The sequence below is a fragment of the Engraulis encrasicolus genome, chromosome 11 (assembly GCF_034702125.1).
Source record: "Engraulis encrasicolus isolate BLACKSEA-1 chromosome 11, IST_EnEncr_1.0, whole genome shotgun sequence".
Lineage (NCBI taxonomy): Eukaryota > Metazoa > Chordata > Actinopteri > Clupeiformes > Engraulidae > Engraulis > Engraulis encrasicolus.
The window spans coordinates 54384216-54408662 of record NC_085867.1 but is presented as its reverse complement, the minus strand read 5'-3'; the positions used below and the strand labels follow the sequence as shown (position 1 = coordinate 54408662).

The 24447-nt window shown below is 46.0% G+C and overlaps 1 protein-coding gene across 5 annotated transcripts in view; it reads right to left on the bottom strand.

Annotated features, from left to right (window-relative positions):
* Positions 1-24447, bottom strand: part of cita (citron rho-interacting serine/threonine kinase a) — a 118082-nt gene that overhangs the window by 45121 nt on the left and 48514 nt on the right. For all 5 annotated transcript variants that reach the window (XM_063211002.1, XM_063211003.1, XM_063211005.1 and 2 more), the window contains exons 14-26: positions 18951-19121; positions 17926-17979; positions 17468-17521; positions 15859-15999; positions 14784-14909; positions 14041-14136; positions 13638-13754; positions 10679-10788; positions 8290-8464; positions 6331-6528; positions 5806-5859; positions 3434-3631; positions 1850-2043 (exon numbers count right to left, since the gene is read on the bottom strand). In XM_063211002.1, coding sequence (XP_063067072.1) covers positions 1850-2043; positions 3434-3631; positions 5806-5859; positions 6331-6528; positions 8290-8464; positions 10679-10788; positions 13638-13754; positions 14041-14136; positions 14784-14909; positions 15859-15999; positions 17468-17521; positions 17926-17979; positions 18951-19121 — 1688 coding nt within the window. The remainder of the gene's footprint in view (positions 1-1849; positions 2044-3433; positions 3632-5805; positions 5860-6330; positions 6529-8289; positions 8465-10678; positions 10789-13637; positions 13755-14040; positions 14137-14783; positions 14910-15858; positions 16000-17467; positions 17522-17925; positions 17980-18950; positions 19122-24447) is intronic.

The window sequence follows — 24447 nt, the reverse complement described above, 5'->3', positions numbered from 1 at the left end:
AAACAATTGCCCATCAAACAATTTAATATGATCCATTACTTGAAAGTAGACAAATCAGCCAAAATCCTTCAGTCTTGGTCTAATCTATCTGAGGGAGGTGGGGAGGGAGATGAAAGGGAGAGACATCAAAATGCATTACTCATTACCAAGTTTAAGATCATTCAGATAATTCCAAATCAATGTAGGCATATTCAGCCAAAACTACAGTGAGAGAGAGAGAGAGAGAGAGAGAGAGAGAGAGAGAGAGAGAGAGAGAGAGAGAGAGAGAGCGAGAGCCGCGAGCGAGCAAGCAAGCAAGCAAGCAAGCAAGCAACAGAGCAAGCAATAGGTATGGAGTAGCGGACGACGAGGTGTCCCGAAATCAAGGGAAATAATGGATGAGGCGGAGCGTTCTAAACAGCGATTCGCTTCGCCAAGTCCATTTTCCCTTGATATCGGGACACCTCGAAGGCCGCTATTCCGCTTATCACCCGGTTACCAGCATTTAAGTATTAATTTATTAATATGTTGATCTAAGGCTTCGTGAGAAAGTAGATTCACCACTGCGCTTGGTACGTTGCCATGGGCACCACTTCCTAATCGAGTGAGACGCGCCTCTATCGGAGGCATGTAAGGACGCGCGCAGAATGTTGGTGACTTGACAACCAAATGCAATAGAATTGACGACTGGGTTTTTGACTTGACAACCAGATGCGATAGAATTAGTAACGGGGTCTTGACTAGACAACCAGATGCGATAGAACTAACAACGCGGTCTTGACTAGACAACCAGATGCGATAGAACTAGTAACGGCACTTCGCCAGAAAGTTAGAGAAGAAGCAACTTGGACGCCCGCACGCCCGCATGACATCATAGGTGTCCTGCTACCGGGGAATAAAGGACACCTGCTCAGCCAATCAGAAGACGTTGCGCCTGCTCACTGGGTGATAAAGCGATATAAAGGCCGGTGAACAGGAGACCCGAGTCAGGGTTCCTTCAGGCGACTAAGGCAGCGTGGGATTGCATCGGTAGAGAAACTGCCGGGCTCTGCACATTTAGCAAAATCGTTCACCTGGCAAGTCTCTGGTGCTTTGCTCTGCTCCTGCTTGAGCTACAGAAATATGCCTGTGTGAGTGTGCAAATCTATTATCTCTTATACACATCTATTATTCTCTTGGCTGAGCTGGCTCCACCAGGCACAGGTAAGGTGTTGACGCAGCCAGAGATAGATTCAAGATTCAAGCTTCAAGATTTCCGTATTATATCTCATTATAGGTGTATAATGGAGTAAAATTTGTTGTGTTTTTTCTCCTCATGAGAAAAATGTGTGTGTGTGTGTGTGTGTGTGTGTGTGTGTGTGTGTGTGTGTGTGTGTGTGTGTGTGTGTGTGTGTGTGTGTGTGTGTGTGTGTGTGTGTGTGTGTGTGTGTTTGTTTATATATCAGCTCAGAGGGGGTGGGGGTCTCTTGGTTGTAGTCAATGCAGGTGTGTTTATGTGTGTACAGAAGTGTCTCCCACAGTTGTTTAGCAGTCAGAGATAGAGGTGTGTATGTGTATAGGTGTGTGTGTGTGTGTGTGTGTGTGTGTGTGTGTGTGTGTGTGTGTGTGTGTGTGTGTGTGTGTGTGTGTGTGTGTGTGTGTGTGTGTGTGTCTGTGTGCGTGCGTGCGTGCATGTGTGTCTGTGTAGAGTGTGTGTGTGTAACTGTTGTGTGAGTACCTGTTCTGTTTTGACGGTGATTTCAGCACTGAATGTCCATCATATGCTCCCATGCAGGTTTGAGAACTTAATACCAAACAAAGTCACTTGCGTGCACCTCTCGCCTGGTGTGTGTGTGTGTGTGTGTGTGTGTGTCTGTGTACGCATGCGTACCTGTTTTGTTTCTCGTTGTCCAGTAGTCTCTGCAGGTCCTGTGTGCGTCTCTCTGCGTGGTGCTTCTCGTCCTCCAGGGCTCCTCTCCAGTTCTCCCACTGCCTCTCCTTCTCTAGCAGCTCGTCATTCAGGCTCTCCAGCTCCACCACCTGCTCCTCCAACATGCTGCACGTCGTCTTCAGGGTCTCAATGTTCTACTCAGGGGACACACACGCACGCACGCACACGCACGCACGCACACACACGCACACGCACACGCACACGCACACGCACACACACACACACACACACACACACACACACACACACACACACACACACACACACACACACACACACACACACACAGGAATGAGAAAATCACAAACCCATTACTATATACACATACACATACACACACACAAACGTCTGCAGAGTCTAGATGTTCTACTCTGGGGACACACAGACAAGCGCACACACACACACATGCACGCACGCACAAGCAAAGGCATGATTATACAAACAAAAACCCATGAGCATACACACACAAAACCTTACAGTCAAACGGTTTAGCCAATGTCAACTTTAGCAGCATAGCAGGTGTCGCTGTGACTTGGCTTTGCTTGGCCATTATGACACAAAACTGTGGTTGAATCCCTCCTGTACTCACCATTGTACATGAACAGCTGGCTTCCCCTCCATACCAAAGCCAATTGAACTGAATTAGTAACACCTGTGAGAGCAGTTGAGCACAGGTGTGACTAATTTAGTTCATTATGGTTCTGGCCAGCTGAGGTCTGGAGGGTTCCCATCCCAAAATGCTCCACTGCATACCTACTGTATGCCTAAATTATATAATTCCACGCCATATCTCTGCAATGGCTAAAACACTGCATTACAAACAAGCTTTGGGAAACAATGACTTGGATTAAAATGTAGGATTTTTTTGCCATTCATACAATTTTAACACTAATCTCTGCCTTTTTATATGACCAGTGACATGAAACAAAGTTCGGTTGCAGAAATTGAAACGTCGCTTTTTCTACGCTGTGGAAACTGTGTACTATAAAGACAGGCGTAGTAACACCAAAGAAGCTCAACAGAATAACAATCTCTCGGGGGGAAATGCATTGGCCACGGTGTAGTACGGGGACGTTGCCTGAGGACACGGGTGGTTGGAAAATTAACTCCCTTGCGCATGGTCATTGGTCAGTGGGTGCGATGGATACAATTTCCGTACTCCCTTGCGCATGGTCAGTGGGGGCGACACCATGATGGATAATTTGTGGCCAAATTAACGGCAGCTGTTGGTCAGCAGTAATTGCTGGGGGTAATTAAGGACAGCTGACAAACATTCACGCTGTCCTATGACCTGTTCCACACTCCGACCCCCGCGGAAGTGTTCCCTGATGCTTCCAATACTGACCGTAGAAGAAGAATAAAATGTCCGTACTCCCCTCGCCATCATTTCGTACTACGCTGTTATGACGTGAGTAAGCCCTCTTGTCTCAAGCCTCTTTGGTAACTCCTTCTGTGCGTTTCGACTGCGCAACATTAAAGGCTGAGAGTTAGGCAGCTATAGTGTTGCATGGTAGTTCAGGTCACCTGTTTCTGGTTGTTGAGGTGCATCTCTCGGTCGGCCACCTCGCGGCGTAGGCGGTCCACGTCCTGGCTGAGCTGCATGCGCTCCTCGCGGTCCTCGTTCATCTCGTCCAGCTGCTTGGACAGGTAGAAGTTCTGGCGGTTCAGCTCGGCATTCTCCTGACTCAGCTGCGTCAGCTGATCCTCCAGGTCCGTTATTACCTGATGGAGAGACGGCCAACCATTGATGGATTCCCCATTTACAAACATCCACGCTGTGAGGAGGGGAAAGATGCTAAGCAGCCAACCGGGTGAGCTCATTTTTGAGTGACGGCAGTTTCCAACAATCAGAGGTTGAAGAGGGACCCCTGTCTGTGCACGCAGACAGTAATGTTTACAAATGGGAAACCCATGTAAACACATACACTTCAGAGGGCGAGAACCAACTATGCACATAGTCCATCTCTCTCTCCCACTACACACAGACAGGCAGGCAGGCAGGCAGGCAGGCACGCATGCACACACACACGCACACCAGCAAATAAAGCAAAGTCAACCCTTACTGCTACAGAGTTTAGAAAACATTCTTCTCAAAATTGATGACTCAGGATACAACATAAAGGCACTCACTCATTTCACCAACACTGCCTGCTTATCAGCAAAAACATTACATTATAACCTTCATGGTTTTGTGATTGGCAAAGGACAAAAAAAAAACAATTTCAACACTCTGAGAGTGACATAATTTAGAGGGCAATATGCCAACAGACCTCTACTGCCAAAGAAGCATCTGCATTACTTGATGACTGCATCATTATATTAGAACGAGATAATCTGAATTTCCTTACTAATATAGAGCAAATTTAAGGGAAGTGCATGAGGAAAGAAAACTTACATGCAAACAGTGCACAACCTGTGACGATCCAAGACAAGTCTGACAGATAAAATGAAGATAGCCCTTGATATGCTATGTAAAGAGAGAGAGCTGTTGATAGCTATGGAAAGAGACATACCCCACTGCCTGGCTCTAGAGTAGACGGCTTGTCAAAACAAGGCGCCGATGATGCAGCAGAGTGACGCTTAATATCCAAACGGCAACTGTCGGTCTAAGGCCACCGATATTGGCTTTTACTGTCTGGTAAACGGCTTATGGGAACAGCAGTGGCAGCAGCAGCAGCAGCAGCCAGTAAGCTGCACGGGACAGATGTTGGCACCGGCGCTGCATTAGAGCAAGTGGGCAGACATTGCTCTCCGGGTCACGTGACGCTGCCAAAGCCAGAAGGCTGAGGGCTCAGGATGCCAAAGTGGCTTCTGTGATGCAGGAGCAGAGCTGACAGGACAGCTGTACACATGCACACACGCAGATACACACTCACGCACACTCGCTCACACGCACACGCACGCACGCACACGCGCACACACACACCCCCGCGTACACACATGCAAACACATGCACGTAAACACACACATGCACATACACACGCACGCACACAATGTCCTTTCGTGGGTACGGCCTACTCTATTCCTATAGCCTGTCAGAGCTGTCTGTGTGACTCACCACAGAGAACACTCATACACGAGAAGCAACCCACACACACAGACACTCTCTCTCGGCCACACTCAAATCCTGTTCCCCTGACCCAGTAGTTCATGGGCTGGTAATGCTGGGTAAGCCTAGTGATCTACTGCCCAAACCCACTGTAGTTGTCGGGTAGAGGACAGAGCCCACCCTGTTTCACTGAAACTCAGGGAACAGAGCACCAGGGCTAAGACCAGCACCCCATGCCCAGCTAGTGAACCCCTTCAGGGACAGCTATGAACTAAAGGGGCCCCCTGACAAAGAGAGAGAGAGACTGAGAGAGAGAGAGACTGAGAGAGAGAGAGAGAGAGAGAGAGAGAGAGAGAGAGAGAGAGAGAGAGAGAGAGAGAGAGAGAGAGAGAGAGAGAGAGAGAGAGAGAGACACGAGCGAGCAAGCAATAGAGAGCCCCTCTCTTGTCTCTTTCTCCCTCTCTTCCTTGATCTCTTTCTGCCCCCCAGCTATACTGCACTCTATAACTTAGTTAAAAACTTGCGGGCTTCAGGGAAATTAAATCCCATTTGATTAATTGAATTCTCTCTCTGTCTCTCTTTGAAGTCCCCCTCTATTAAATTGCATATACTTTTCATTTCAATCACTTTGCTTCGCTCCACCGGCCTCCTTAAGTGTTCCCATTCGGTTATGAAATTATAGGCCTACCTGTTAAGTGGCCATTCAGTGTGTGTGTGTGTGTGTGTGTGTGTGTGTGTGTGTGTGTGTGTGTGTGTGTGTGTGTGTGTGTGTGTGTGTGTGTGTGTGTGTGTTTACAGGTGTGTATTAGTTTCTGCAGGTTACATAGAAAAAAACTGTGGGGCATACCGAGCAACTCTCCCTCAGAGCATCAAACTTGCGCTGGATGTCGTCTCTGTGGGCCTGCAAGAGAGACAAAACACACACACCATTTGCCAACACCTCCATCACCATGTCCCCTCCACCACCCCATGCCGTCACCTGGCCCGCCCACTCGTCCGGGACACTGTACAAAGTTCTGCAACATATTCAGTCTGGGCAAGAGGGCTAGCTCGGATATATCAAAGTTATTAAGAGACAATCTAATTCGAGCATTTCCAGCCGCTCGATGGGGCAGGTTTCTGTCACTGGCCCAACTGGTAGCTATGTCAGAGGAAACATCATTGGAGTCCTCATTGATTGTAGCACACTCAGCCATTTCTTAAATCGAGATTAGGTCAGAGACTGTAGAAAGTTTGAACCTAGAAAATCTTTCATTAGGTTAGATTTAGACTTAAACGAAGCCTGCCATTTGAGATCTCAACAAAGCAGCTTGGCCAGGCTTCCCATGTCCTCCCCTATGCCCTCTCCCGTGTCCCCTCCCGGCTGGCTCACCCTGAGAGCGGTGATCTCCTCCTCGGCCTCGGCGGTGGTCTCCTCCAGCTCGGTCTTGGCCTGCTGCAGCTGGCTCTCCAGGGCGTGCCTGGCCGCCTGCAGCCCGCTGATCTGCGACTCGCGCTCCTGCAGCGACAGCGTCAGCTCCGTCACCTGGCGCTTCAGCTCCAGCTTCTGCTCCTCGTGCTCCAGACCGATCTGCGTCAGCGAGACACACACACACACACGCACACGCACACGCACACACACACACACGTCAGTCACACACTCGTATAGTGCCATGTCAGTGTCGTCACATTCCTATCCTAGTCACATTCAACTTTCAGCTGCAACTAAAACGTGTGGAGCGCGATGCCAAAGTTGTCACACACACTCGCGCGCACACACACACGTCGTCAGTGGCGTCACATTTGTCACACACTCCTGGCTGATCTGCGTCAACACAAACGTCAGCACGGGTCACGACAGCGCTGTCACATTAGTCGCACACTCTCACACTCCAGTTACAAAAAAAGCTCCCAAGTAAAAAATACAGTACTGTGCAAAAGTTTTAGGCAGGTGTGAAAAGATGTTGCAAACTAGGAATGCTTTCACGAATTAAGTCATCATCATTTATATTCATCACATCAACAAAATGCAGCAAATTGAACAAAAGAGAAATCTAAAGGCTGATCTGCGTCAACAACACATGCGGCACGTGAGCGCCATCAGATTAGTCATACTCACGCCCCAGCTGCAAAAAGTGCCAACACATAAATGAGTGAATGAATGCCACCTCTGAGTATCGCACGTATAGCCTGCCTTCCTCATCTCTCTGCTTCTGACAAATCACTTTTTTCCCACATCATGCCTGAATGCCATCTCTTGGAAGCCTGCTCAGCAATTTTCACTCAGTAAAACAAATGTCTTTTTCTGTCTTCCTCTGAATCTCTCTCTCTCTGTGTCTGTCTGTCTCTCTCATACACACACACTTTGAGCAGAGCGTTCAAGGTCCACTGAGCATGTGTGCTAGCACCATTGCCGTATATCTATCTCATTACCTTTCCATCCACCCTGCTCAGCTGTCTTCATTCATCCATTTGTGAAGATGGTTCTGTCAGTCCTCACCGATTTATCTACTTCTAATACTCTTAAACCAGCTGTCCATCTATCTCTATATCCGTCTCTCCTGCTCTTTAAACTTGCACCGCCTGTTTCTAAACGAGTCTCTCTTGACCCAAGTCCGCTGAAGATAGCCTGTCTCAAACAGTGCCTATTTGTCCAAAGTTACATCTATCAATCAATGCAATTATCTTTCTACCCAGTTCCCACCCACCATCCATCAATCTGTCTTTTAATCCAACCACCCATCTACCAATTACCTCTCTGTGTCTGTGTGTCTGTCTGTCTGTCCATTCATTGATGCACAATTTTGCTCTTAAGTTTATATACTGCACCCCAGTAGATGGTTGTAACAGTCTAATGTATGGATGTAACACAAAAGCCTGTAATTTAACTCATTGTTTGTTAGTTGTTGGCTCACACCATTGATTGCCAATAAACTATGTTCACTCTTTTTAAAATCACAACACATGCCCAACACATCAGTCTATCTGCCTTTTAATCAATCATCCACCCATCCGCCAGCCTACTAATTAGCTCATCTCCATCCATCCATCCATCCATCCATCCATCCATCCATCCATCAACTAATCCCATAAATCTATCTGTGTGTGTGTGTGTGTGTGTGTGTGTGTGTGTGTGTGTGTGTGTGTGTGTGTGTGTGTGTGTGTGTGTGTGTGTGTGTGTGTGTGTGTGTGTGTGTGTGTGTGTGCGCCTTTACAGGTGTGTATTTCTTGTTTCTGCAAGGCATATTGCATAGATCCATCCATCTATCTACCAGGTATCTATCATCCATTGAAGTATTTATCCATCAATTCATCCCCATCAGCCAATCCATCCAGCCCTCCGTCCCCTCACCTCTCTGAGCCTTGTCTCCAGCTCGATGAGCCTGGTCTTCTTGATCTGCTCCTGCTGGGTCAGCTTCTCCAGATGCTCCTCCAGTTTGGCGTTCTGGGCCTCCAGCTTGCCCGCCTGGGACTCCAGGTAGAACTTCTGTTGCCGGAGCTCCGAGATCATCTCCTCCTGGGCTTTCCTGGATGGGACACAGAGTAGAAACAAAAACAAGCACTCACTCAAACAGGGTGCGAGTTATCTTATCAATAAAGCATTGCTTTTTACCCTACTGTTTCAGCTTGTTGTTGCCTACGCCAAATAGAACATCTCGTGCAAATATCCTGTAGACACACACACACACACCATTCCAACCCATGTATACAAACCACCTATCCTCATACACACCAAGCCATACACATACATGTGTAGCCACATATGTGATATAACTCAACGCGAACACCTGCACTCACCCATTACAGACTGTATTATCCTTATCAAAAAAGGATGGAGTCATCTCATCTCCACTTGTGCAAATATGAAAAAAAGACGATGGAGCTCTGACCGGCATGAATATGAATACAAACACACGTGTTCACACCTGACACAGAAAAGGTTGATCTTCGACAAAACTGCGCTACTTGGAGACAAATACACAGCAAATTAATGTAGTAGTCACATCAGTAGGGGGTGAAATAATAAAAAACACCCATCAGAAACTGTATGAATTATAAAAATGTCACTCAGGGGGGAGAAGAATAAAACATTCAGCGCTGACATTTACACGTCTACGCTGCAGCTTGTGCTTTAAAACCGTAATGTATTTCTTTGCCTTCTTCATTCTCTCCCATGCCAAATCCCATCAGCTCATGCAACCATTTCTATTCCCAGCACACAACTACACTTTACTTTAACAACTTGGAAAACACACAACTTTCTATGCTATTCCACACAGAGGCATAGAGCACACATTCAACTTTTTATTTCAATATGCACGCACACGCGCTCACTGTGCACGCACACACACATGCAGCAATTCTAGTCTTGACTTCTGAAAATACTGGCCCAGCTCGCTCGCTCGCTCTCTCTCTCTCTCTCTCTCTCTCTCTCTCTCTCTCTCTCTCTCTCTCTCTCTCTCTCTCTCTCTCTCTCTCTCTCTCTCTCTCTCTCTCTCTCTCTCTCTCTCTCTCTCTCTCTCTCTCTCTCTCTCTCTCTCTCTCTCTCTCTCGCTCGCTCGCTCGCTCTCTCTCTCTCTCTCACACACAGACTGCGGGCTTTCATGAGGAGCTGAGCTTCTGCTCGGAAGCTCTCCCTTGGGGTGCGAGCTCATAAAAAGGGGTCTAGCGCTGGAGGTGCAGTCACCACCCGCCTTGCATGTGAAACACAAGGCAGGCCCCGCAGCAGTAGCAGTGCGAGCAGGAGCAGGAGCAGCCACGCTCCTCTCATAACCAGCGCTATAAAATATAGACAGCAGCCCCATCGCATCCGTGCAAGCAGCACAGCTTTGACTGGATGAGGAGGAGGAGGAGGAGGAGAGCTGGGCTGTTTAATGGCACGGCAGACTTTTGCTACTCTCCTGGGTGTGAGCCGGTGATTATAAAAGGGTCATAGCTTTAACATTGGCACACGTGCTCATGACCATGGCACTTGAGGTGGACAGACATGGCCTGAGAGAGGGTTGGAGGGTGGCTAAGAGGTGGGACCTCCATGTCTCCGCTAAATGGACAACATACGGCAGACGTCCAAAGAACACGACGCTAACACTTGCTCGGGTCAAATGTCACATGTGCTAAGAAGCATCGACAAAGCACTCTGGTAGAGGCATATGAATCGCATTAGATAAATGCATTTGGCCAACAGCGAGTGGTTATGTGCGCTGTTCACTCAATATTAAATGCGTAGGTATAACACCATTAGGGGTTTGGCCACCATTAGGGGTTTGTGGACAGGCAAGGCCAGAGCTGCCATTTGTCTGGGAGCATCTACATCAGCTATGGCACGTTAGTGTTGGGGAATAAGAGTAATGGCTTACTACAAGGTTTTAATAAGTGCAGGGAGGGAGAGGGAGAGAGGGGGGAGAGAGAGAGAGAGAGAGAGAGAGAGAGAGAGAGAGAGAGAGAGAGAGAGAGAGAGCAGAGAGAGAGAGAGAGAGAGAGAGAGAGAGAGAGAGAGAGAGAGAGAGAGAGAGAGAGAATAAGACAGAGACAGAAAGACGGAGAGGGAGACAGAGACAAAAAGTCAGAAAGAGAGAGAAAGAAATACAGAGAGCACAAGTCAGGGAGCAAGTCAGTGAGAGATTACGTGAGGCAGTCAGATCCAAATAGAAAGACAGAGAGAACAGAACAAGAGAGAGAGATGCACGTATAAAGCGAGACAAAAATGAAGGACGGGGCTAGGGACAGATAGAGCCACTCACATATTCTTCTGAGTGTAGATACTGCTGTTGGCGGCCAGCTTGTTGGCCTCTGAGAGCTCTGCAATACGCTGCTCCAGGTTCTTCATCTTGGAGTCCATGGCATTGATGGTCTGCATAAGAGACAAGAGGACAGAGAGAACAACATTAGACAGCATCTCCCCCATTCCCCATTGACATAGACATACTTCAGCAAGCTCTGCATATTTGTTTATTGTGTTGATATAATATTCATATTTTTATGAATATCTAATTTTCCTGCAACACAGAGCAGTAGATTCCTACGGACACATACGTACACATGTGCACACACACATACATGCATATACACACAGACACAGAAGTCTGCACATATAAACACATGCTATAATCCCGCCACTGCAGACTATCCATTATTCAGAGGCTAATTATGGCAGTAAGGCACTAACTGATGTTAAAATATTTAGTGTCTGCCGAGACTCGGGAGGCTGCACAAGTTGGTAAAGAGGATCCCATCTCGGATGATAATTGATGCATTTCATTTTTTGCTATTGCGCAAGGGGGGCACACTGTTTACAATCTGCATGCTCACTCAACTGATTAATTGATCAGGCCTTTAGGTCGAGTTCTACATGGACTAAAGGGAATGCACAAATCAGCTTTGTTCTTTTCCTCCTTGTGCTCTTGTTAGCCAACTGTCACCAGCTGTGGTCCCTCTTTTACAAAGCACATACGATCAAACTAAGAAGGCTCTTTGACACTAGTCTACTGTCACTAAGCCAGTCTCTCACAAACTATGTAGTTCTGTGGCTCAAGAACACAAACAACACTAAAACCTCCAATACAAATCCAGCAAATCTGCAGTCAAACACGCAGACTAGCCAGGTGGAGCGAAGTGGAAAGCAAAGCCAAAACTAACTAAAGCCTGTTTGGAAAAGTATTTTCAGGTGACGACAGAAGGAGATTCAGAGGACAGAAAGATTCAGTAGACTTTTCTTAGGCAAAATGTGGACAGAGGAACTTTTTAAAATACATTTATGGTAACACTTTATTTTAGGGATACATCTATTAGCCCTAATACATACAATATTAATGCCTGTGTAAGTAACTTGTAAGGCATGTACTAAGCAAAATAAGACAGTTGTTAAGCATGTATTCACAAATGTCTTGTTCATGCCCAATTAGGGATTTATTACTAATATAACCTTAGTAAGGACCAGTAAGCCTATATTTCTATTTATTAGTAAGTAGTAAGTGGCAGAATTCAATGTGTATAAGCTCCCGACACACTGTGTGAACAAACCCTGAACAGTGTGAAAACAGATGCGGAATAAGGGTCCCTATTCTAAAGTGATGCATTGGTCAGCCCAGATGGCTCAGGGCCTCCGCACTACCAAAGTCCCCCTCGTTACCTAGGGCCCCCACACCACCCAGGCCCACGCTACCTAGCCCCCACAATCGACAAACTGTAAGGGTAGATTAAATGATTACGAATTAATGAGCTGAATCATCTAGTTTCCTCTTTTTCACAATTTTGTATGGATGGTAACAGGAGCCTATATATAGCAAGGATTGAACGTACACTTCTCGATGGCGGTGGGTTGGTGAGATGTAATTTTTTTCATGTACCACTTAGTTTAAATTGTAAAAACCCCAAAAATAAATGCAGAACATTAGAATAATAGTTTTGAAGCAAAACTAATCTATTCTTTTGTGATAATTAAGTTAATGTTTGAGAATATTAGCTTCAAGAAGTGCAGTGCATGATGGGTACGCAATCTAGGCCAACAGACAACCTACCCAGCTCTGAGCCTACGTTCTTAGCTCCTCCCCTCACTTGTGAAATGTAGATGCTATCCAAACAATTTGCCATGAACGTAACAACAGAAATATTATCATTGCATCATTGGCCATTTATTGCATTTCTGACTAAGGGCGTTCCCATTATGCAGTGCACTTCTTGGAGCTAAGTTTTTCAAACATTAACTCATATATCACAAATGAATAGCTTAGTTTCGCCTCTTAACTATTACTCATCGTTATATTCTGCATTTATTGTAGGGTTTTTACTATTAAAACTAATTGATGTATGAAAAAATGACATCTCACCACCTACCGTCATTGAGAAGTTTACGTCCAATCCTTGCTATATAGTGCTTTCATTTACACTCTAATATCTTAAGTAGAGTAAGTGAGGTCAATGTACCTAATGAGACTAATGCAGGGTCAGCAACATTTTTACACTTTGCCTCCCGAGGGTGGAGTGTGGGTAGAGTGGGATCCCTTGGTAGTGTGGGGGCCCTAGGTAGTGCGGGGGCCCTAGGCCATCTGGGCTGAGCAATGCATCACTTTAGAATAGGGACCCTTATTCCACATCTGTTTTCACACTGTTCAGGGTTTGTTCACACAATGTACCAGGAGCTTATACACATTGTATTCTGGCCCTTACTGCTTACTCATAAATAGAAATCTAGGTCTACTAGGTCCTTACTAAGGTTATATTGGTAATAAATCCCTAATTGGGCATAAACAAGACATTTGTGAATACATGCTTAACAACTGTCTTATTTTGCTTAGTACATGCCTTACAAGTTACTTACAAAGGCATTAATATTGTATGTATTAGTGCTAATAGATGTATCCCTAAAATAAAGTGTTACCACATTTCTTTGGGGCTGTTATGCCTTTATTCGACAGCAACGGTGAAGAGCTGACTAGAAATGAGTGGGAGAGAGATGGGGTAAGGTTGGGACATGACCCAGGCCGGACTCGAACCTGGGTCCTCATGAGTATGCAAGCCCAAATGTGGAGGGCTTACCGCCCTGTGCCTGTGCCCCCCCACTAAGAAGAACGTAATCAAGTCTGTGTGTCATTGAGAATGAGTTATTTAGGGGAGGAGGAGAAGAAGAACTCAGTGCCGTGTCTTTGTGAATGAAAATGTGTTTGTGTGAGTGACTCTGCATGTGTGTGTGTACCAACTGACCGCTTTCTGTTCGCTGATGAGTTTGCACTTCTCGCGGGCCTCCTCCTCCTGCTGGGCCCGTTTGTTCTCCAGGCTTTCCTTCTCAGCCAGGTCCGCCTTCATCTGGGCCTCCAGAACCTCCACACAGACAAACAGATGAAAAGACAGAAACAGTCAGACAGGCAGATTAGTGCATTTTTGAAACCTTTTCAGACTTTTTCGTCCACAAAATGTACATGGCAGAGTGGAGAGTTGAGTAGAGTAGAGTAGACTTTACTACTAGAGTAGCAACTTTATTAATCCCAAATAGAAAATAAGGCGTCCAGCAGCACATTGGACAGATCCAACATATCACTCAATAGTGCTTTGTGGAAATGTGTTTCTAGGGGTTATCCACTTTGATGTCTAACTCTCAGGCACTTACCTTGATTTTGTCCTCGTAGTGTCTTTCCTTCTGCACCAGATGAGCCTCCATCCTCTGGGTGGTGACCTGAGCCTCTCTCAGGTGCTCCTCCAGCTCCTAACGCACGCGCACACGCGCACACGCGCGCACACACACACACACACACACACGCACGCGCACACGCGCGCACACGCGCGCACACACACACACACACACACACACACACACACACACACACACACACACACACACACGCGCACACACACACGCACACCCGCACGCGCACACACACACAGACAAAAGTGATGAGGGAAGATAGAAGGAGTAGCTTTGGAGGTCAAACATGTTGGCTGCCAGCCTGACAGTATTTGGCAAAGGGAAGGAGTGAAGGTGTGTGTGATAAAAGAGGATAGCTAAAAAAAATAGAGGAAGTGAGAGAGAGACTGATGGAAGAGAAAATAAGAGGAGGGAATGAGTGAGATGGTGCAGAAAAGGCAGCAGGTGCTGGGAGAAGAGATGAGGAGGAATGCTGACAGGGGCAGGAGGGTCTTGGCTAGTCTCATTCCTGCCACTCGATGGATGAAAAGATGGACAGATACGTAGATAGACAGATACCTAGACAGATAGACAGACAGACAGACAGATAGATAGACAAGCAGATCGACAGACAGATAGATAGGCAGATCGACAGACAGGCAAATAGGCAGGCACAGACAGATAGATAGACAGACAGACAGACAGTCTCATCCCTGCCGCTCCCTCACCAGTATCTTGTCAGCCATCTGCTGGATCTGGTGGGATTTGGTCTGGATGTCATCCTTTAGCTTGTTCTCCCTTCGCTCCACAATCTCCAGACGCTTCACCTGGTTCTCCAGGGTCTTCCTGCCCTCCTGCACAAACAAACTACATCACACTTGGGTCCAACCTGACTCACACTTGGGTCCAACCTGACTCATGTTTATGAGATTTTAAGGAGTGAGTAAATGAATCTAAATGCTAACAGACTACTGACCAAATAAATGTACATCTCCACTGGTGGGCAACCTGGATCCATTAGTTAAAAACACCACATATTCACAATTACATGGTCTTAACCAGGTGATTGCCTAGTTGATCACCTAGATTATTTAGAATATGTGGCACTGTAAACTAATGAATCCAGGTTGCCATCTCATCACTCTGTGTGTCTCACTTCGATATTAATAAAATTATTTGTTGATATTGTGTGAGTGTGTGTCTGCATAAATGGACAGTCGCTGTGTGTTCTGGCATGAAAAACGATCCACCACTGAGCCTGGGTGTGTCTGACTTTGATGTCGATAAATACTTGTGCTTTGCTGTGGATACTGCTCGACTGTGTGTGTGAGGTGCATCTTTGTCTTTGTCCCTTTTTGTGTGGATGCATAAAATTTGCTCTGCCACTATCGTCATTATAGTCTTATACTATATCAGCGACACACGACGACGGGTTGTGTGTCTATGACTGATATAAATAAATGTGTTCTGTTTTGATTTGCGTTTTGTTGTTGCTGTGCAGCTAAATGCAGCATTATTTAATGTAGGAATAGACTACAATGCCTCGGTTTTCGCACAAGTATTACATATCTGACTGCTATGAAGTGCTTTGATAGTGTGGCTGTTGTTGCGGTGCCCATTTCGAAGTGTTGATGAATGGTGGTGCATGTGCCTCTGTCTGGCGCAGGCTTGCACGTCTGAGCAGCGTGTCTGGCGGATATGAAATGCTTTGATGGTGTGGCAGCTGTTGCTGTGTGTATTTGTGTATTTGTGTGCATCAGTGCTTTGCCACTGTGGTGATGATGAATGGTGTGGTGTTCATGCCTCTGTCTCTCGCAGGCGTCTGCGCAGCGTGTCGCTGGGGTCGGACTTGCTGCGTAGTCGCTCCAGCTCGCGCTCCAGACGCTCCTTGGCCTGCCGGATGTTCTGCAGCAGCTCCGTGGCCTCGGTGCTCGCCTTCACTGCCTGGGAGAGGGGTCAGAGGTCACGGCACAGAGAGCGTCATGGGAAGGATCGTCAAGTTACAATGGTTGCCAGAGAGGGCCAGAGGGTGGGAGAGTGTTTGGAGACATTTGCTTTCTGAATCATCTGGTGACAGTGGTAGTTAGTTCAGTTATCACAGCAGCAGCTTCACTCGCTTGAGCCAATCAAATTGCAGCAGTGACTTTTACTTGAGGACCCCTGATGTAAACCATATTCTGAGACTGGACAGAATTGTGTGGTGGGCAAACGAAAGATCCAAATCAATGGATCCAACATGGCACACACCAAGGCCATTTAACTTGCTCAGGATACACATATAGCCTCGAGACAAACTGAATACCAACTTGCTACTACACTATCTGCTTAACTTTAGATATCTATTCATCATTATCATTATTATTAATCATTATATTATTATTACTACTACCATTGCTGTCATCGCTATTATAACAAAACAATCATTATTTCAACCATCATTCATTACTATTCATCGTCCACAACTGCAGGCAGTCTCATTTGATGCTGGGTCATGGGTTAAGGACGCCTCACAGCACAATAGACGCTATCTTGATCAAAAAGCGGCCAGTGAGCGAGTGTGTGGTGAGCTTTACAATCAGACAGCCAGACTTCCATTCTCCCTCTTCTCCCCGAGCAAGATGGCCTTGAGCTGAGAATAAAAAAACATGGCACGTAGCCCAGAGAGCTGCAGATCTCTTTATGTCTTGCACGCACACAAACGCGCACTCTCTCACGCACGCAAACACGTTCTCACACGCGCGAGCGCAGACCCACTCGCACACACACACACGAATGCGCGTGCACACACAGACACTTCACGGTAGTCCTCATCCATACGCTTAGCCTCTCCCTCAACCCACACACACGTAATGACAGATCTATTTCTCACTTCTCTCTCTCGTCACATGAACGCGCACACACACTCACACACACTACACTGCCTGCACTCTCAAGAGTCTTATTAGCAGGTAGAGGAGAGAGGAAGAGAAGGAGACTGGGAAGGGAGGGGAGGGGAGGAGAGGGGGTTATTTGTCCCTCACTGAGAACAGATCATGCCCAACCATTCATTACGCATCATTAACCAAAGCCATTATGCTACCGCTGCCTGCACCACAACACAACTCAGACACACAAACACACACACCCTGCAATGGCCATCTATCAGAAAACACCAACAAGTACACATTACACGGTCATGCACGCATGCACACACACACACACATGCAGCATTGCCTATACATAACAATACAAACAGCATTGTCTATCATAACACAGAGAGAGGGAGAGAGAGAGAGAGAGAGAGAGAGAGAGAGAGAGAGAGAGACAGAGACAGAGACAGAGACAGAGACAGAGACAGAGAGAGAGAGAGAGAGAGAGAGAGAGAGAGAGAGAGAGAGAGAGAGAGAGCGAGAGCGAGAGAGGGGGCACTTACTTTGGAGAGTTTGTCTTGGAGCTCAAGAATTTTTGCTTGCTGCTCAGCATTAGTCTGAAAGCACAGGGTGATGACATCAGTCAAATGCATGGTGATGGCAGTACACACACAAACGCGCACGTGCGCACACACACCTCAAAGACCTACATCAAGGACTAAGAAAACACAAGCACTTTATTCCAAACAGACTACATAAATTAAAGAAAAACATTTTGGTGATATGATCATTCATATTGACTGCAAACGTAAACTATGTGTGTTATAGCCAGAATGTCATTACCAACTGTGTCTCTAATGTAGTAGTAATGTTGCTGATGTAGCTACATATCAATGCAATGTGCTTAGTTTTTCAACTTGCACAGCAAATACACATACAATACAATGCAAATGCATAAACATTATGCAACTCATCCTGGATGTGGTGAGCAGAAATAATCCTCTCTCTTGGTTCAGCTCACCTTCTCAAGCTTGGATAGCAGCTCTTCCACCTCGGACCTGCCTTGCTCTTTAGCCTAAAACACAACAGAACAGGACAGCATGATCACCTCACCTGGCAGACATGTATGCGAGAAGAATGGAAGGCTCTTAAATCCAAGCAGTGTACTTGTAAGCAACTGAACTACTTCTTCAGCTTGGTTACTCATCCAAAGCACTTCATCACTCGTTTTTTGATCTAACAGGGAACATCAGCCCGACAACTGATGAAGTTTCTTTGGATGAGAAAAACAAACATTTATTGAGGTCAAGAAAACGTCCAGTGGCTTGCACAACAAAACTCTTTTGATATATTCAGCGTTCCCACTGAAAGTAAAGGCATGAATAGACCAGACGCAACTTGAGCAACTCCAGTGAGAGAAGTAATCGACTTTGTATTGAGTTGCTGGCGACAGAAGAGACAAAAGCAATTTGGGCGACTAGAGTCACTTTGATCAACTTGAGCGACAGTTTGTAGTTGGACTTGAGCAAATATGCAAATGAGGTATGATGCGGATCAGTGACAGCTGCCACAGCCGATGGGAATGTTGGGAATGCTTTCAAAGGACATACTCTGTCGCTTCTGTCACTCTTGCTGCACAGTCCAGCCATTCTCTGTCGCTTAATCTTGTCACCGCTGGTGTATTATATTTTCAGGGAACCCCGTTGTTGGTTTGGTTTACATTCATGTACTTGATGATACATATAAATATTTAAAGTACATAAATAAAAAAATGCAATATGGATAGATTTGTATTACATAAAAATGAATTATGACATGTTTCTGAAAAGGCACTTAGGGGGTTTTGCATCTGAACTCTTCATATGTAAAATGTATTATGCAATGCAATGCCCACTACAAAAACATCAATTTTCCATAATGTTCCAAAATGGATATGCGTTGTTTTGCAAAGGAACTCTTCATATTATAACCTGGATGAGAGAGAATCTGTGAAAAAGAGAAATAAAAAAGGCAGAAGACACAACAAGGCGAGCCAGTCGGGCGGACCTTCTGCATCCGCTGCTGGTACTCCACGGCCTTCCTCTTCAGGTCCTCGCTGGTCTGACGGGACTCACGCAGCTCGGACTCGTATAGGTCGCTACGGCGACGGGCGGCCGACAGGTCCTCCTCCAGCTGCCGAATGGTCACCTGCATCTCCTCCAGCTGGGCCTGGTACTCCTGCAGTACAGCAAGCGCGGAGGGACAATTTTTAATGACTCTTCTAATTCACCAATGTTCAATAGACAGGGCCATAAGAGGGTGCCCTAGATTCTTTACATACAGTATCTAGCCTAGATACTGTATGTAAAGAAATGATCTAACAAAACATCACAAACAGTACGGCAAGCAGAGGTGGGTTTGAGATTTTTTTTTTATTAAGTACTTTTTTTGTCCTTGAGCTTTTATTGACCTCATGAGCAGAAGTGACGTAGTTCTGTGCTCACGGGACCTTACCTGACCTTACTAATAGCATGGTAACAAGTAAATAGCTTCTGATCCCAGTCACTATACTGTATGTGAGTGGAAAAGAGAGATTAGGTAGAGTTGGGAAGGACAAGAGCCATGCCAAACTCAAACCTGACTCTTCAAGGGAAATTGGCCTGTATCTCTAGGTATGTTAATAGTAGAGGTGCTCCGATTGCTCGGCTGCCGATCATGACCGGCCGATAATGGCCAAAAATAGCCTGATCGGTGATCGGAAAAACATGCCGATCAAAAAACCGATCGAGAGATATTAAATTCCTCACGCAACCATTTGCCTTTACACCTGGCGCTGCATGTAGGCGCTGGCTCTGCACAGCTGCAAGTGCACCAAAAGAAGGCATCTTTACTTTTCGCCATTCCCCCCTTCATTTCCACCATTCATAACCGTATCTGCATCAACAATGATCTGATTTTCCGATCCATGCGCCGTTTACCTGACAATGTAATTTGCGATTGAGTACTCGCCAGTGAGCCATTTTACGTTATAACCTGTGTAGTTGCCTCGGTCAGCACGCGACAACTTCACGTTGTCAGCACAAACATGTCAATTATTGTTTTCAAAGTTGTAATTGGCAGTCAGTCGATTAGTTTGATAGTCGCTGAAACACCAAACGGCGACAGATGTGGTTAAAACTTGAGAGAGACATTCAGAACGGTAGTGGAGCACTGCAACTGTGGACGGTGACAGAGAGGGGAGGGGCTCTCCTCACGAGGCTGCTCATTTAAAGCGACAGGTTGTTTTTTTCTCGTATGTGGAAGACTATTTGATGTAATGTTTCAGTGTCAATTCAATCTTAAATAGTTTAGTTATTCTATGCAATAACTTATACATTGATTAATACTGTAGACTGTATTACCAACACTAGTCTGAAAGATAATAATAATAATAATAATAATAATAATAATAATAATAATAATAATAATAATAATAATAATAGCCTAATAATAGACATGTGCAAATTAAGATTGATTGGTTTATGGGCAGAAATGGTATTCAATAAGGATAATTAATATGCTATTAAAAAAATAGGAAATCATTTTTGTGATCGGCAATGATCGGTAATCGGCAGATAAAGATTTTTGGTGATCGGTATCGGTGATCGGGCCAAAAAATGGTGATCGGAGCACCTCTAGTTAATAGCAATCATAGAGGGGACAAAGTCAATGTGTGCCTTGATTATGTACAGATATTGTTCTGCAAAGCATTCACACACCATCAGGAAGGCTACATGTGTACATATACAGTATACATGGGTTTCATGTTTGTTGACAATCCCTGTATGCGCGCACCCCTGGCAGCGCACAATTCAACCTCTGATTGTTGGAAACTGCTGTCACTCAAAAAATGAGCTCACATGGTTGGCTGCTTAGCATCTTGCCCCTCCTCATAGCGCGGGAAACCCATGTATACTGCAAACTGCTCTAACCTGCAGTGTGACGGGTCACGCGCACAAGTCGGATTCAAAGGGGCTATGCTGCCAACTAACACAGATTACAGTTCATTTAGGTCAATCAATTATATTCCTCGCTCCTTTGGTGTGTGAGCCTAAAGGGCAGGAAACACACACACGCACGCACGCGGCAGTGGGCAAAGGCAGAGAGGTTAATTGCACCTCAGCAGCGACTCATATGCAGTATACTATTTACGTATATACAGTATCCATATTTAATGGTAGCCCACAGTAGACCGCCATGGCCTCTCTACATGCGGATCACACACTGCTGATATTTGTTGCCGTGAGGCACGATGCAAATGGAATTGAGTGTGCCCGGCTGTGAGGGAATGTCACAGTGTAAGGCTTAAATATTGTAGCTGCAGGTCTGGCAATCCTACATAATGTTTTTTGAGAAATGATTCCTACTTCAATAACAAATTGCTGTAATTAACATTGCGACGGCAGGGTTGTTTTTGCAATGATCAAAAACAACAAGTGACCTGGAGTCCAAATGAAAGGTCAGAGGTTAAGTAAGCAGCTGAGGCCGACTAGAGAACTACACATGTCTGGCTCATCTGCTTCCTCTATGACTTTTCCTTTTGCTTTGTGCAGTGGGAAACTGCCAAGCTTCAGGGGTGACACGGGGAGAAAAGGGCTGGCATGTGTGTGTGTGTGTGTGTGTGTGTGTGTGTGTGTGTGTGTGTGTGTGTGTGTGTGTGTGTGTGTGTGTGTGTGTGTGTGTGTGTGTGTGTGTGTGTGTGTGAGAGAGAGAGAGTGAGAGTGTGTGTGCGTGCGAGCAGAGCAGCTGAGACTTTTCTCTGGCATCACTCATGGTCTGCCTTTCATTAAAAACTTCAATTAGACTGGCACTGAGCTGGCACCCTCTGTAATAGCCCACCTCCATCCCTGCCACCCTGCATACCCACATCCTCCTCAGCCCCTTACCCCCCTCTTCCTCCTGACAGGCCGTGGAAGAAAGCAGACTTCTGAGAGCCAGGGACAGGGAGTCTGACTGACTCACTCTCACATCACAGCCACAGAGGAGTCAATGGGGAGATGGGGGAAGAGATGAAGAGAAATTGTGAGAGAAGAGGAGAGTGTTGAGTGAAAGAGTGAGGATAAAAGGAGTGGTATGGAGGACGGGGTTGAGTTACAACTGAGCTGAGAGGAGTACTAGCTCCTACACTAATTTGAAAAACAACACAAAATAAACGCAGCATGACCTAAAAGTCGCTCCTGGGGAGACCAGGGGAGGCTGAGTCAAATGGATTTCCTTTTTCTCATTAATGCTGGCCACGGCTGCTGTGAGTCAACGCCTGGGCTAAAAATACCTTGAATCAATAAAAGCGGTAGATGGGTCAGTCTTACAACAAGGGTCCATTCGCAATAGGTGAGGCCACACACACACACACACACACACACGCACAAGCGTACGCGAACAGAAATAGCACCTCCAAATGCCACGCCGCTTCCTCTCTCTCTCCTACGTCAGAGCATCTAATTCAAATTCAAGTGCTGCTAAAGACCAGAGCAGCAGTAATAACATAGCACTGCTTTACTCTGCATCAGCATATTCACACACACACACACACACACACACACACACACACACACACACACACACACACACACACACACACACACACACACACACACACACACACACACACACACACGCGCGCGCGCACATACACACACACACACACTATTCTATTTATGGCTACACCATTTTGTTGGCACCCACCCTGTGACTAACCACGTCAAACTCTGACTGTGTAGCAGACTAACATTAAGAAGCAAAAGACACACGTGGATTCTCTCTCTGCGAGACATGCAAAGTTTTGCTACGAGAATGGAGCCATACACGGAAAAGGAGATGCCAGTCGGAATTACAGGCAACACACCGTGTGTTGAATTCAATTAGTGTCAGTTCACTGCGAGAACATCTCAGAGCCTTCACAGCAATATAATACCCAGCTCATCTCTGGACTGCTGCAGAGCAGAGAAAAGACCTTGGCAGTCTCGCAGAGCCAAACTCTTACCATTTCATTTATAGGCGCCATCCACTCCATAAAGCACTACTCAGCGAGGCTTGCTGATGGACTGGCAGGCTGTTTTCGGGGAAGATTGCTAAAGAGATGGGACTCAGTGAAGGAGAGCTTGGGTAGAGTGCAGTGAAGTCTGTCTTAGTGTGTGTGTGTGTGTGTGTGTGTGTGTGTGTGTGTGTGTGTGTGTGTGTGTGTGTGTGTGTGTGTGTGTGTGTGTGTGTGAGAGAGAGAGAGAGAGGAGAGAGAGAGAGAGAGAGGAGAGAGAGAGAGAGAGAGAGAGAGAGAGAGAGAGAGAGAGAGAGAGGAAGAGAGAGGGAGAGAGAGAAAGAGAAAAGAAGGGAGGGGGATCCCATCCCCATCACCCCATCCAACATGGAAGCTAAACATCTGCGACTGCAGAGAGAATCACTTAGCCGGGAACATGCTGGGTTAAATCACACTGCCACCTCTCAACACAGAACATGTGTGTGTGTGTGTGTGTGGTCAGGACAAAGGACAATGTCTTCAAAAATATCTCTATGAAAGTTCAAAGCCTGAGAAGAGAAGTGCCTGAACCCCATATAATAATCCTGGCAGCCAGATACCACAGAGATGATAAGGCGAAGGAGGAGGGGAAAAAAGCAAGCTACTTGTACAAGAGCAGCTCTGTCATCAGCAGTTCTCCTGGTAGAATGACTTCATCTAGTAGCGTGGCGAGACGAGAGGGATCTCAACTCTAGAGTGGAGTTGACAGTTCTTTCTCTTCATTTGCTGTATATAACTGTATATGGCTAAGGTTACTGTTCCTTATGGCTAAGGTTACTGTCCCATGTTTTATGTTAATAATGTTCAAATAAAAACAATCAATCAATCAATCAATCAATCAATCAATCCATCGAGCGGGCTGCTTGCTTGCTTGATTGATTGATTACGGTTTGCTGGCTCAGGGTCCTGAGGGGACACACAGAGCAGAGCACAGTAACACACTGCTTCCTTCCCAGCATCCAACTAAACCACCAACACAATACCTCACTGAAACAGGAGCCCATTTCCTCATCCCCCAACCACTAAATGCAGCAGGAGTCTCATTGGGGAATGTACTATGTGCTAAGATGCTGTGTGTGTGTGTGTGTGTGTGTGTGTGTGTGTGTGTGTGTGTGTGTGTGTGTGTGTGTGTGTGTACACGGTATGTCTGGGGCCGGAGGTCAGAGCTTCTTATTGAAATTATTAAAAATGTATCGCCACTGAGGATTAAAGTTTTAAAACAAAGCTAATTGACTTACTGCAACCACCAAACACAGTGTCTTGAATAAAAATTTGTTTGTTTGTCTGTATGCAAGTACGTGTAGTATTATGCTGTAAATGTATGTGTCAACTTATTGTGTATGTATAGGTGTGTGTGTGTGTGTGTTTGTGTGTGTGCGTGTGTGTCTTGTACTGTATGTATTGAACAGTATGTGCATGTGTTGGTCCTTCTAATGCTACCTAATGAGCTGCTGCCTTCAGTTTGCGGCACACTAATTAGCAGAGATCTTCCTCCAGCCTGTCACGGAGGTG